This window comes from Gossypium hirsutum, chromosome D11 (assembly GCF_007990345.1).
Source record: "Gossypium hirsutum isolate 1008001.06 chromosome D11, Gossypium_hirsutum_v2.1, whole genome shotgun sequence".
Lineage (NCBI taxonomy): Eukaryota > Viridiplantae > Streptophyta > Magnoliopsida > Malvales > Malvaceae > Gossypium > Gossypium hirsutum.
The window spans coordinates 53131262-53145095 of NC_053447.1; the positions used below are offsets into that span (position 1 = coordinate 53131262).

General features: G+C 33.5%; 1 protein-coding gene and 1 long non-coding RNA gene across 5 annotated transcripts; one reads left to right on the top strand and one right to left on the bottom strand.

Annotated features, from left to right (window-relative positions):
- Positions 1 to 220: 220 nt before the first annotated feature.
- Positions 221 to 5229, top strand: LOC107935239 (uncharacterized). Of its 4 annotated transcripts, none has more exons than XR_001694170.2 (5): positions 222 to 449; positions 632 to 718; positions 815 to 868; positions 1735 to 4516; positions 4741 to 5229. It is a non-coding gene; the product is annotated as an uncharacterized lncRNA (long non-coding RNA). The 4 variants fall into 4 exon arrangements; XR_001694173.2 differs by having other exon boundaries at positions 1735 to 4221; positions 4300 to 5229; XR_001694169.2 differs by having other exon boundaries at positions 221 to 449; positions 1735 to 5229.
- A 1598-nt stretch (positions 5230 to 6827) lies between these two features.
- Positions 6828 to 7391, bottom strand: LOC107935221 (arabinogalactan protein 13). Its single transcript, XM_016867786.2, has one exon. It carries the CDS (start codon positions 7374 to 7376, stop codon positions 7107 to 7109), a length of 270 nt encoding a protein of 89 aa, XP_016723275.1. The 5' UTR covers positions 7377 to 7391; the 3' UTR covers positions 6828 to 7106.
- Between the last annotated feature and the right edge of the window lie 6443 nt (positions 7392 to 13834).

Below are 13834 nucleotides of genomic sequence, written 5' to 3' on the forward strand. Positions count from 1 at the left end.
TATTTTGAGAGTACTTGATTTTTTTATTTTATAAAAAATCAATTTATAAAAAATAGTAATAAAAAATGTTTTATAAAATTACTTAATTAATAATTTTTAGCAGAGAAAATTAAAAAATTTTAGCAGAACAAAACGACATCATTTTATTCAAAATAAAATAATTTTTTGCGGCGTTTTTATGAAAAATGCCGCAAAAAATCATATCACTCTTAAAAACGGCGCTTTATCCCAAAATTTCCCCCTGAAACCCTAATTTTCCCCCCTAAAATTGGTATCCTCAAAACACGCTTTAAGTGTTTCTCTCTACCACCATTGTCTTCATCATCATCTTCCCCTTTTTTTTTTTTTTAATTTCAACACCTAACATACATGTTTCATTACGCAAAAGCCATCTTTATTTGTTTCTCATGTGACTCTGAAGCCTCATTCTTTCCTTCAACATACCCAAGGTAAAGTTTTCTCAACTTCTTCTCAATCATTTATTTCTATCTACTTGACTTTCTGTTTTAATTCTTCATGACTTTGGAATTTCTTGCATAAATTACTATGAAGACAATAATAATAAAAAACCCTATTCTTCTGGCTCCAATTCGCCTTCTGTTTGTTGATTGAATTTTTTTTAAGTTATTAGGTTTGGACGTTGGTGTTAGGGAGAAGCAAGGAAATCCTAAAGCATGTCTTCACTTAAAGTTTCCGCTCAAATGGATTATGATTTGCAGTACTTACCTAATCTTTCTATTTATTTTATATGTTTCTTATTATTGGTCCAATTTTGCAAAGCACTTAAAGCATTTTTTTATCTCTTCTTTGTTAGGCATGGCCACCTAACAGCTTTCGTTTATTGGGTTAATGAGAGAATACATTCAAGGTATATAGTTTGCTGTTAGTGCTTTTATGACTTGTGATAATGTTCGAGAATGGTCCTTTCTGGTGCTAGTTTTAAATGATGTACAATTGTTTTTGTTTTTTGTTTTTTAATTCTTAACCCTTCCCCTATTCCCAACTGTGGTTTGTTTTGTACCAAAGAATGAATATCGAACTGTGGTTTTCTTCCTTAGCTAGGGGAATTGCATAGTATTGATGCAAAGTTTTTCCCCATTTTTAGTAGAAGTGTTGAAAGCCGGTCCACTTATGTTTTCGGAAACTCAAGAAAAAATATATCTTCTGCCTCTCTCTAAAACTCAAGAAAACCCTAGATTGTTGGGAGTTTTGATTTATTTATGTAGAAATTTTGTGGAAATGCCATCAAGTGATTGGCGAGAGGTTGCTGATAATTGGTTTGGAGGTTGTTGTTGTTCATTCGGGGGTATAAGTGAGAAGCTGGTGACTTGATTTGCAAATTCCTATAGATGTGCTAAGGGTGTGAGTCTTTTAAACTTTACAACCATTCTTCTTTTAATTTTCAAATTATTTGAAAATTTTTAATCAAACACAATTCTTTAATGTTTCCGTTTCACAAAAATGAGAATGACTTCTACTTCTTGAAATCAAATGAAGCCTTGAGATATTTTATGCATTATTTAAGGTTTAATTTTTTTTCTTGAGTCACAATGTGGAAGTCATATAGTCTAATTTTTCATTTAAAATTGGGTTAATATATAGTTGATCCATTTATCTTATCTAAAAGTATTTAATTCGTATTTGAACCATTTTTTTGTACTTAATTGCCACTTGAATTTATATTCTATAAGACACGATACCCCAATTTGTTAACAACTTAATATCAAATTGCAGATATGCTATTGCTTTCCTAAATTGCAGATATTGCGCTGCTATCGCTAGGACTGATTACTGTGTTATAGCAGCTGATACTTAAATGTCTACCGGTCACAATATCCTCACCGGTGACTACTCCAAAATCTCCAAAACTGTATGTTCTTTACCCATCCTTCGCTTTGACAATGCAAAACTTAATAGAGAAACTTGATTGTAATGGTGTTTTGGCACTAAAGGGCTTTTCTTTTTTGCACTTTTATGTTGTAATTAGTAGGAAGGTTGGGTTTTAGTCTCCAAAACTGGTAAGCTACTTTGAATAAAAGGAAGAAAGCTTTAGAGAGAAATTAAGAAATTTTGTGAAATTTGCTACTAAGTTTTTGTTGCCTCCTATGGTTGAAGAAGTAGTAAAACTACTTCATTCTTTTTCTTTTTCTTTTTCTTTTTCTTTTGTGAAATTTGTTTACCAGTCATGGAATTTTAATTTAGTTTTTGCCTCCATTTACAAAAGCCACTAGCAGCTAGCTACTTGGTTAGATTTTAACTTTCAAAGATATGATGATGTAAATTTGTTTTTTCATATCAATGTTGGCTTCACTTGACTTTTTTTTTGTTGTTGCAGTAGAAATTGTTCTACAGTAATTGCAAAAGACAAAGGCATTTAATTTTGATATAGATTAGGAATCTAAGAACAAAACTATGGCATCACTAAATCTAGTGAACATTCTTCTACAGCTAACATAATGAACATATGATTCTGTTGGTGCTTTCTCAAGAATATGGATTTGTCAGCACCAACACAAGAAGCAAATGAGCTGCCCTGCAAAGGCTCAACTGCTTTCCAACACCCTTTATTATTACAATTTACAAGCACTTGTTTCCTTATTATTCTTATTAATGTTTTGGGGGGGCCTTGATTACGAGGGTATCTTCTTTTAGTTGCTAGCTTTAAGCCTTTCTTTTCTCTCTTTGAATATGAAATAAAATTCTTATGTTAAACCATTTGGAAAGGGTTTTGTCTTCACATATGATGCCATACGTTAAAATTGGTGTTATCCCACATTATTTAAAGTTAAACCTTCCCAATAGCCAATTGTTTTTAGGTTAGATGCTTAATATGTTATCGAAACTAGGATTATAATTTGTTCTTCTTGCTTGGTACTCTTGTTACTCTTTGTTAGTTCGTCACATGATTGGCTCTTTTGTCTCGGTTTACTTACGATGGTAGATTAACAGATGATTCCAAGTTTGTCCTCAATATTCAACCCATTTGTTTCTGTTTTCTGTAATTATTATGACTGGAAATGTATCTTGATTTATTGTGTTTTTTTTCCTTTTGATTTTTGGCGACTTAATAATAAGGCTTCACGGTTTAATATTGGTAGATCTTTACATTTATGACTAAAGTTAGATATGTTTCAAAGCTAGAAAGTAGACTTGCAGCAATGGATGAATCTATTGTAAGTTAGATATGGCTCTTATTGTGTTTATTGAAGAAAAAGAATCGCTTAATTCCCATTATTGAGTTTAGAGCCATGGTATTAGTCTAAGTAGAATGCGAATTCGAATTGAATTATGCAATGGAAAAGCTTTCATATTGTATTATCTAATAATATCTTATTAGAAGAAAATTGGAAAATTCATGTATCTAAATCTAACATCTGCAAGCGTTAAGATTTTAATTTAGTTTGTTAACTTGTTCACCTTGTTAATGTCAAAATTTGTCTTCACGAGTTTTTGAGCTTCCCAGCATTTCATTGTTATACTAATTGATTAGTTGACCCTTTGATTTTATGGGAGCTCAAGAACTTAAGGCCCCAGCTTTATTTAGCTGCTGAGTACTGCGAAAAGTCGTATCTCCATAATGAGCATAAGCAGATGTAAGGTTACCTATTTTACTTAAATACTTGCTTAGTTCCTTCATTGTTTGTTTAACAGCCTTCTCATGTTCATGCAAGCGATACCATAATTGATTTCAGAATTTGATCGATTACCACAAGTACTCAACATTTGGTTAAGTTTATGTATCTTTTATTCAAAGATTTATCACTATTTATTTCTTTTTTATGATAAGGTCATAACTTAGTAGTAGAAAGGAAATTAGGGGAATTTTTTGATCCCTTGTTTAAGTGTCATTGGATGTAGTTTTCTCTATATTTATTCTAATTTATTTTGTGGATTTGTTCATACATATATATTAGTTATTAGTTATCAGTCAGATAGTTCATTGTAATAATTGATCACGTTTGTATCTACAGTGGAATGCATTGATTGTAATTATTATTGTAATTTAATGGACTATGTTTCTTTTTCCAGCTGAATTAGAAATGTATTACAGCTTTTCGGATGCTCTTTTTGTACCAAAATAGGTTTTGTCGTCTCTTTTCATGTTGGGGAGGGTTTGTTCTCACATATTTTTTGGTTGAGGTAGTATTCTCTTATGTTAGATAAAGTTTATAATTCATTTCTCTTCAATTGCAGGGGCAAATGCTTACTTCTTTGGAAAAGGTATGTCGATTATGCTGTATATTGAATATTTGAGTTTCTGATATTCTATTGAGTTTTGAACTGAATTCTACATTGGAGGTGGTAGAATGGTTTGCGTTGCAGACCAATGTGCAAGGCGGTCAAGTTTATATCTTAATTTTCCCCTCTGATTGGCAAAGGATAATGTTCTGCTCATGCCCGAAAACAGTTTCTAGCATATGTTGAAAAAGCAAAGACTACCGGATGGTTGGATTCATCATTTCATTATGGCAATTCCATAAACAGTAAAGAGAATGGGGCCGGCCAATAATAATGAGTAAGTTTTCTCATCCTTTGTTGTACCCCATTTTATATAACATTAGATATACAAAAATGGTTATGATGTTGGGATTTGAATCCCAGATGCCACGTCTTGAAGGCGTTTGCATGAGCCATAGGTTGAATGCAAATTTTGATTCTAATTTATTAATCCCGATCATTCCACTCTTATTAGAGCTGACATGCTCAATTGTTTTTACTCTTAAAATTAATCACTCGTAGGTTTACAGGGAAGTTGAGTTCCTTCAAGCTGTGCCCTGGTATTGTAGAGAATAAGTTAAGAATTGACTTAAATTTAAACATTTGCCTGACACACGCTGCATTATTGTTGAAGTCAGCATGTTTTGTTTTGTTTTGCTTTTGCCAGTACAGCTGTTGTAGTTATGTAAAGAGAATGGGGCCTGCCAATAATAATAAGCATGTAGGCACAAAATCTGCTGTTCAAATTCGAAGCCATGCTCAAAAGTTTTTCTCTAAGGCTCATTGCTTTGAGTTCATTACAAGATTTCCTTGATTAAGTAAATGTATTATATCTTTTATTACCAAGATTTACTTGATTAAGAAATTGAATTGTATTTTTTATTACATTGCAATGTGTATAGTTATAGGTAGGTTCAACTAGTCAGTCTGTTTCTCATATGTATTATTTATTTTAGTTTTGATTCTAAATTTTTATTTTTACTTTAATATTTATGACAACTTGAGTTCTAACTTTTTGATTTTAATTGTGTTATTAATTTATTATTTTAAATTTTAAAACTAAATTCATTAATTTTTATATTTAGTTTTAAAGTTAAAATTTTCATAGAAAATTTAATTTAAATAATAGTTTTTATTTATCCTTAAAAGTATATTTAAAGTTCAAATTTAAAAAATAAAACATAATATAATATTTATCATAAAAATAAATATTATTTGATTAAAATATTTTTTAAATGTTATGTTTTTAGCGGTGTTTTTGTGAGAAGCGTCGTTAAAGGTCATGTTCTTTAGCGGCGTTTGTGTTAAAAGCGCCACTAAAGGCAAACGCCGCTAAAGGTAAACGTCGCTAAAGGTCATGGTTTTTAGCGGCGTTTTTCACATAAACGTCGCTAAATTTAGCGGTGTTGTCTATAGTGGCACTTTTTTCGTCGCTTGTGAAAGCGCCGCTAATACTTTTAGTGGCGCTTAAAAATGCTGCTAAAGGCCTAAAAAAACGCCGCTAAAAGGCTATTTTGCTGTAGTGATACGTATGTATGCATAACAAGAGAAAATCTTTGGTACATTGCAGTGGAATTTTTAGACTTCATAAACAAGGTTAGGTAGTTGACAAGTATATTATAAGGGTATAGTAAAATATTAAGAAAGTAAATATTTTAAAAAAAGAGACATAATAGATTTTCAAGGCTACATGTGGAATAAAAAAAAGTAAACTATGAGTGTACCAAATATTAACCCAAATAACAAATAATGTAAGTATTTAACATCTTCCTACATCTCTCGAATCGACAAAATATAGGAGTTTTTAAACTAAAATTTTTATTCACTCAATTTTGAGAAGGATGTCTCGTGATTAAATATAATCGATGAAATCTCTCCCAACAAGGTAAAAGAATCACAGATTATATTAACCCCGAAAATATTTCCTTATATACAAAAACTTTTTAAACTATGCTCAACAAAGTGAAATCAAGATGAATCACCAAACTCCCCTTTATAACTTATTACTCTAAAAATAAATAACAAAAGAGATTAAAGAGATATGAGAGTCAAAGAACCAAATACACATCATAAGGAAGAAGCTCGTAAGACAAAAAAAAATTGTATCCAAGCATTGAGTACATCATACACAACAAAGTGAAATCAATACATTGGCATCACATAGAGAAAAAAACAAATTAACTTGTATATAAAATACTAATGAAAGTGTCCTCATGTTCTTGCTCTACTCACGCTCTTCCTTTCTCCTCTGGATCGTCTTCGGCCCTTGTGTTTGTGTCAAAAATCATGTCACATTTTCTCTCCATTCCTCTTGTAAGCAGTCAAAATTAAATTGTATTTTTCACTATAATAAATAGAGATATATAAATATATAAAAATTAAATAACAAATATATTTATAAAAATAATATAAAATTAAGATATTGCTTTAGTTCAAATGGAAAATGAAAATATTTTACAATTCAAATTTCACTATGAATAAATTATTATTAATTTATAAAAATATAAAAATTAGATAATTCCCTGTCTGAGTTGTGAACTATGCAAATCATAAATTTTATTAGATCACAAGCAAACAAAAACTAATAAAATTAAGAGGTGAACTAGAAATTATAAGCAAACAAAAACTTCATTAGGTCACCAACAAACAAATCACATCAAATATACATTAAAATCAAAACAACGAATACATCAACCAATTGTCATAAGGAAAAATTAAAGTAGAAAAAGAAAAAAAATCTCCACCTTTTCTCTATCTTTTTTCCATCTCCATAAACGAAGGACTCATAAGAATTGTATGGCCTTTAGAGAGAAAGAATAAAAGAAGACAAAAGAACTCTACATAACCCCCAATATTGAAATATCAACAACCAATACAATTCATCCATTTTAAAAGAGGAGACCAAACGCAAGAGCGACAAGGGAAGCAAATGCCGTCGGCACGAATGCGGTGGCATCTGAGGTAGGAGTAGGGGCCGGTGCATCAGCTGCCGCAACATATTGGACCGCTGAGATGGCCATCAACACCACCATCATAGCCAAAAATAGTCTTATCCTCAATGCCTCCATTTGTTGGTGTAGTCTCTTGGTGGATTTTGTTGCAAAAGTGAGGAATATGAATTGGAGACAAGCAGTAATGGGGGTGCCATAAAGCCCCATTTATATACATCTCGTGCTGGCCAGTTTTCAATTAGTGTCGAAAAAATAAAGTTTCCATTTAACTTTTAATTTAGTTATTATTGGTTTGGGCTGCCCGTTAGTTGGGACAGGGTGGCTTTAAGTTCAACTTTAGATGCCATACAGCTGTTGCCAACGGTCTTTTTGGGCGTTGCTTGGAGAGGGTCCCTTGTCTTTACCCACTTGCCTTATCTACCACTTTTTTCGGGGGCAGTGTGGGCTGTTCAATTCTGATTTTACAAAATTTTGGACTACTATTTTGACCCTATGAGCAGGCGTGTTCTGTGGTTTGAGTTCAACTTCTTTTATGGCAATCTTGGTATTTGATGTCCTTAATTAATTAGAGATTTGTTCATCGGAAATATAGGGCTGTTGGGACCCTTTCTCTTTTTTTGGGTTCAATATGTTGGGAACCCTTTCATTCACCGTTATCATGCCTTTGCATATCATATTTCATTATTTTTATCTTCAGTTAAAATTAATTTGTTTTTCAATTATTATTGTTTGTGTAATTATTTTATTTATAACAATGATTAATATTTGTATTTGAATATTTTATATCTAAAAATATTATACATATTTATTGTTGTTTCATGAACATGTTGAATTATATGTTCATAAACATGTGTTTTTAATACTTACGAACAAACAAATATGAACACACTGGAAAAGGTAAAAGTGGACTTCTTCCCTAAACATTTGAACCAATTTCGAAATTTGGAGTCATCGTGGTTGAGAGACTTTTACTTGAATACCAGTCTTGGCCCCACCAAAATTGTTGACACCATTTTTTTTGGATAAAAACGGGGTCGACTTGGGTTTTGAAAAAAATGAAACAGGAGTCGCCACCAATCCTTTTTATAAGGTGTGATTGGATCACCTCGAAAAGCGGTCGTTTTTAATAAACGGTTTGATTTTATTAAAACAACAAGTTTGGTCCGCAAAATTCAGAAAACGGGTTCGGAGTCGGTTACGCACGAGGAAGGATTAGCACCCTCGATACGCCCAAAATTGGTACCTTAGTGGATTACTTAATGTCTTAATGTCGAAAATTGAAAACTTAGAAGAATTAAAAAATACGATCCTTGTATTAAAACGTTGAAAATTTTCAGGAAAATGGGCATATTTCACATTATTCGAGAAAGAGAATCATATCCAGTAAGTTAGAATGCAATGTCTCAAATTCCCAATACGTGAATGAATGCCAGAATTTTACTTATTTAAAAGATATTTTATTATCTCGGGTTTAGGAAAGGGATCATGCCCAGTAAGTTAGGACACGATCTTTTCTTAATTCCCGAGATCGTTTCAAAATTTGAGTTTGAAAAGATTAGTGTATTTAGATTTATTGTGGAAATCGAAACCCAGTAAGTTAGGGTACGATCCTCTCGAATCTAAACACAAAATATCATTTTTTAAACAAATTTTATTATCGAGTGAAATAAAAACATGAAGTCGTAGTAAAAATGTGAAAGCAAATTACATTGTTATACATGACAAAATCATAATGAATACAAAAGTGTAAAAATGATACGAGCGATAGCAACAATATAAAATAAATAAAAGTCAAACCTACAATCATATAAAATAACAATATATATATATAAACAAATAAATTAAACATTCGTTCAAAATAATAATGAAAATGAAATAAATAAATAGTGAATACAATTAAAATTTAAAGGGATATATATATTTATATGTATAGACAAAAAATAAAATATGTGTGTATTCATAAATTACAATATATATATAGAGTATACTTTAAAATATAAAAAAATATGCATATAGATAAAAATATGTACACATATATATAGGTGTATAAAATTATGGAATATGAAAATAATGAAATGCATATATAAAGTAGGCGCATGAAAATATGTATGTACAAATTAAAGTTTAAAAATAATGAAAATATACCTACGTATACAAATAAATACGTTAATTTATATATATATGTTTAAAGTATATTGAAAACATGTATGTATATGTCTATGCAAATTAAGATATACAAAAACATATAAATACATACATATAAATATATATACTTATAAAAATAAAAATATGTATATGTATATAGATATATATAAAAAGAAATATGAGTATACGTATATATATTAAACAAATTATATGTAAAATATGTACATGTATATATACAAGCACTTATATGATAATAATAAGGCATATATATATATTTAAAAATACATAAGTATATATGAATAGAGATATAAAAGTAACAACAATAATACCAATACTAATAATAGTAAAGATGATAATAATAATAATAATAATAATAATAATAATAATAATAATAATAAAGTTAACAAAAATTGACTAAATAATAAAATATGCTAAAAAAGGGCCTTAAATCGAAATGAAATAAAACATATAGGGCCAATTCGAAATAAAGGAAAACGAAAGGGATCCAATTGCGACGCGCGTAAAAAAGGGAAGGACCGAAACAGAAAATAAACCCAAAATCCCAAAACGCAGCACCTCAATGGACTAAAATAAAACAAAAGTAAAATATTAGGGCTAAATCAAAATAAAATAAAACAACAAAATAGGACCAAATTGAAACACACCGCGAATCAGAGGGACTGCGCGCATAAATTGCCCAAAAAACTAAAACACGCGGATCCTACGGGTCGGGTCGGGTCGACGCGCGGATCCCCCTTTGCTAAAACGGCGCCGTTTTGTGTTTAATATAAATATAAAAAAAAAGCTAAAAACAACACTGCTTCATCATTTTATTGAAAAAAAAGAGAGAAAACTCTCTCTTTTTCATTTTTCTCAGGCTCCGATTCCGGAGATGGCTCGGCCAAGGCTTCCGGCGAGTCTCCGCCGTAGAGCCACCGCGTGTGGCGGCCGGAGGTCCAAAATCGGACCTTTTCGGTCCCTTTTTGAAGCCTAGCGTCCCTAGGGTACGGATCTAGGGCCAAATCCCCGAAAAAAGAGCCGGAGACCCGAAGATCGAGGGGAAACCGCTCGTCTTCTCCTCTCCGGTGCGGCGCAGGTAAGGTTCTTTTGGTTTTTCGTTTGTTATTTAGTGTAGAAGATAAAAAATAAACAATAAAGAGAGAAGAGATTTAGACACTAAAAAGGTCACCTTTTTTTATCTCTTTGTTTTTTTTCTTTTCAAAAGGGCTCCGAACCCCCCCTTACAACTGATTTTGCTTGGCTTTTTATAGCCATTTTACATGAGTTCTTTATCTATTTTTGTCTCTGCTTTGCGTGTTTGGTTTCATCTTGCAGGGAGTCAGAGGAGTTGGTGGAGCAGGTGAGGCCGTGCGTCGGTGGTCAGAGGAACGGCGGCAGTAGTCAGGACCGATTAGGTTTTCTTTCTTTCTCTATTTTTTGTTTATTTTGGGCTGGTAGAAATGGGTTTGGGTTAATTGGGCCTTAAGCCCGGGCTAAAATTGGTCTGTACAGCTGCCCCTCTTTGCTCGTTGTCGTGTAACGAAAACAGAGCAAAGACTAAGAAAGACCAATTTTTGCCCGGTCTCGCTGAGTCTTGACTTCTCTAACGCCTCACTTCAAGGAGCTTTATTTCAATCCACTGTGGCTTGTCGTGTCGATCCATTCCACTACACTTCAGAAAGATACGACTTGTAGCTTCAATCCACTTTGCCGCGACTTTAGGGGGTGAGATTCGTTGCTTTAGTCTGCTCCGCTGCAATATCAGGAAGATAAGACTAGCTGCGATCTGCTCTACTGCAACTTTAGAGAGGTAAGATCTGAAATCTTCAATCTATTCCATTGTTAACCAGGGAGATAGAATTATCGGCTTCAATGTACTCCACTGTAGTCACAAGGAGGTAAAATTTGCCATTACTTGATCTACTTCACTACTGTTTAGGAAGGCAAGATCTGAAATCTTCAATCTATTCCACTGCCAACTAGGGAGATAGAATTATCGACTTCAATGTACTCCACTGTAGTCACAGGGAGGTAGAATCTGTCATCTATGATCTTCAATCTATTCCACTGCCAACCAGGGAGATAGAATTATCGGCTTCAATGTACTCCACTGTAGTCACAGGGAGGTAAAATCTGCCATCTATGATCTTCAATCTATTCCACTGCCAACTAGGGAGATAGAATTATCGACTTCAATGTACTCCACTGTAGTCACAGGGAGGTAAATCCTGATGCGATCTACTCTACTGTAACTTCAGAGTAATGAGATCCTTTATTTTAATCCGCTCCACTGTAACTTCAGAGAGATAGGATTACTAGCTTCAATCTACTCCGCTGTAATCTCAGGGAGATAAGATCTCTGGCTTTAATATGTTCCACTGTAACCGAGAGAGGCAAGATTTGTGTCTCCGATCTGCTTCGCTGTCAAGGCAAGAAGGCAAGATCTGTTATCTTCAACCAGCTTTACTACAACCGAGAGAGGCAAGGTTTGTGTCTTCAATCTGCTTCGCTGTCAACGTAGGAAGGCAATATCTGTTATCTTTAGTTTGCTCCGCTGTCATTACAGGAAGGCAAAATCTTTTGTCTTCAACCAGCTCCATCACCACCGAGAGGCAAGGTTTGTGTCTTGGACCTGCTTCGCTATCAATATAGGAAGGCAAGATCTTTTGTCTTCAACCAGCTCCATCACAACCGAGAGAGGAAATGTTTGTGTCTTCGATCTGCTTCGCTGTCAATGCAGGAAGGCAAGATCTATTGTCTTCAACCAGCTCCATCACAACCGAGAGAGGAAAGGTTTGTGTTTTCGACCTGCTTCGCTGTCAATACAGGAAGGCAAGATCTTTTGTCTTCAACCAGCTCCACCACCGAGAGAGGCAAGGTTTTGTTTTCGATCTGCTTCGCTGTTAACGCGGGAAGGCAAGATCTGCTGTCTTCACTGATCTGTTCTCTAGGGAACATGACCTGTATAATGAACCTAATTATGCCTAATGATTAGGATGGCATGATCAAAATGAATCCAATACTCCTAACTAGATGTCATGAAGATGATTCCTTAATGCTTAGGTTAACATCACGTAAAAACTTATTAAGGTTTTATCACTGACGTACTACAACGCCTTTTTGCTCGTCTGGTATATCCAAAGAAACACTTAATCTGGTTGCCTCCCACTGTAAACCTTAAAGTTTAATCTATTAGGGCACAAAATTTGTACCATCATTCTCCCACTACAATCCAAGGGTAGAAATATGGTTTTTCCTCAATCTTCTTTTATCACAATTCAAGGATATAGGATCTTAATCTTTCTGGTCCCCCTTACACCATTTCCAGGGTGTCGTTTCAAAGACTCATGCACAAATGAAGGCTCTCTTCTCCGAGGTAACCTCTTCCTATTGCCTAGTGATCATTGCTTGCTTGTTTATTTAAGCTTTTTCATTGACACGACATCTTGTCATTTTGTTCAATCACTGCATTTGTCAACAAAATCCAAAGAGAAAGTCCAAACTTAGACTCTTCCTTCTCAAATTTCCAACCTTCCAATTTGGCATGTTCTAAACAATAGTCCTGTTTCAGGTTCCTGTATTATTTAGAAACTTTTCAGAGTAATATGCAAAACTTCCTTTGTGAAAGTTTTATTAGTCCATTAATCATTATTCCAATGCTTGCAAAAAGGTCATAACAATGGATAAGAATAAAGTTGGTTCTGAGCATAGCTCGAAAGAACAAATTATCGAAAATAGTGAAGAAGGACAACAAAAGAATTAATTGGGAATGTATATCTTGGAAAGAAAGAAAAAGTATTCCAAGAACAACAAATAACATGAGAATTGGGTGCCCCAGATATCACAGCTTGAACTTCTCTATACAAACTTTCTGAAGACCCTTTTGAGTTGGACATGTGTTTAGGAGATCTACAATGCTCTGTCGATGCCCCCAAGATGTCGCCTATCCTTTCCTGTTGATTCAGGCATGGCAAGATCAACACATGCCTCAATATGAACAAAACTTGAGCAGCTTATATCACCTCATGCCCCATTTTGATCAGTATTTGAGCCGCCTCTTTCGGGTTTTCAACTCAAATCCCCTTTGGCCTAAGGTGCCCTTTGCGGGTTTTCCCCTTAGCCTCTCCATTTTTACTTTTTCATTTTTCATTTTTTCATCTTCTTCTTCTTCTTCTTTTTTTTTTTTTTTGAATCAAAGTGCCCTTTTGCAGGTTTTCACCTTGGTCCTTCCTTCTTCGAAGTGTTTCTGGATCTGAGTTTATAGGATTAGCAATCTCACTCAGGATCAGTGCTCTTCTAGAAATGGTCTTCTTTACAACATAGGGACTTTCCTAGTTTGGCATTCATTTCCCTTTAGAATCCTTTCGTTAAGGAAGAATCTTTTTCAACATCCAGCCCTCTTGTGGAATTCTCTGAGACGAGCATGTTTATTATGGGCTCATATTATTTATTTATGGTACATCTGACCCTGATGAATAGCTTTTAACCCTTTTCCTAGGGCCAACTGATCACATTGCGAT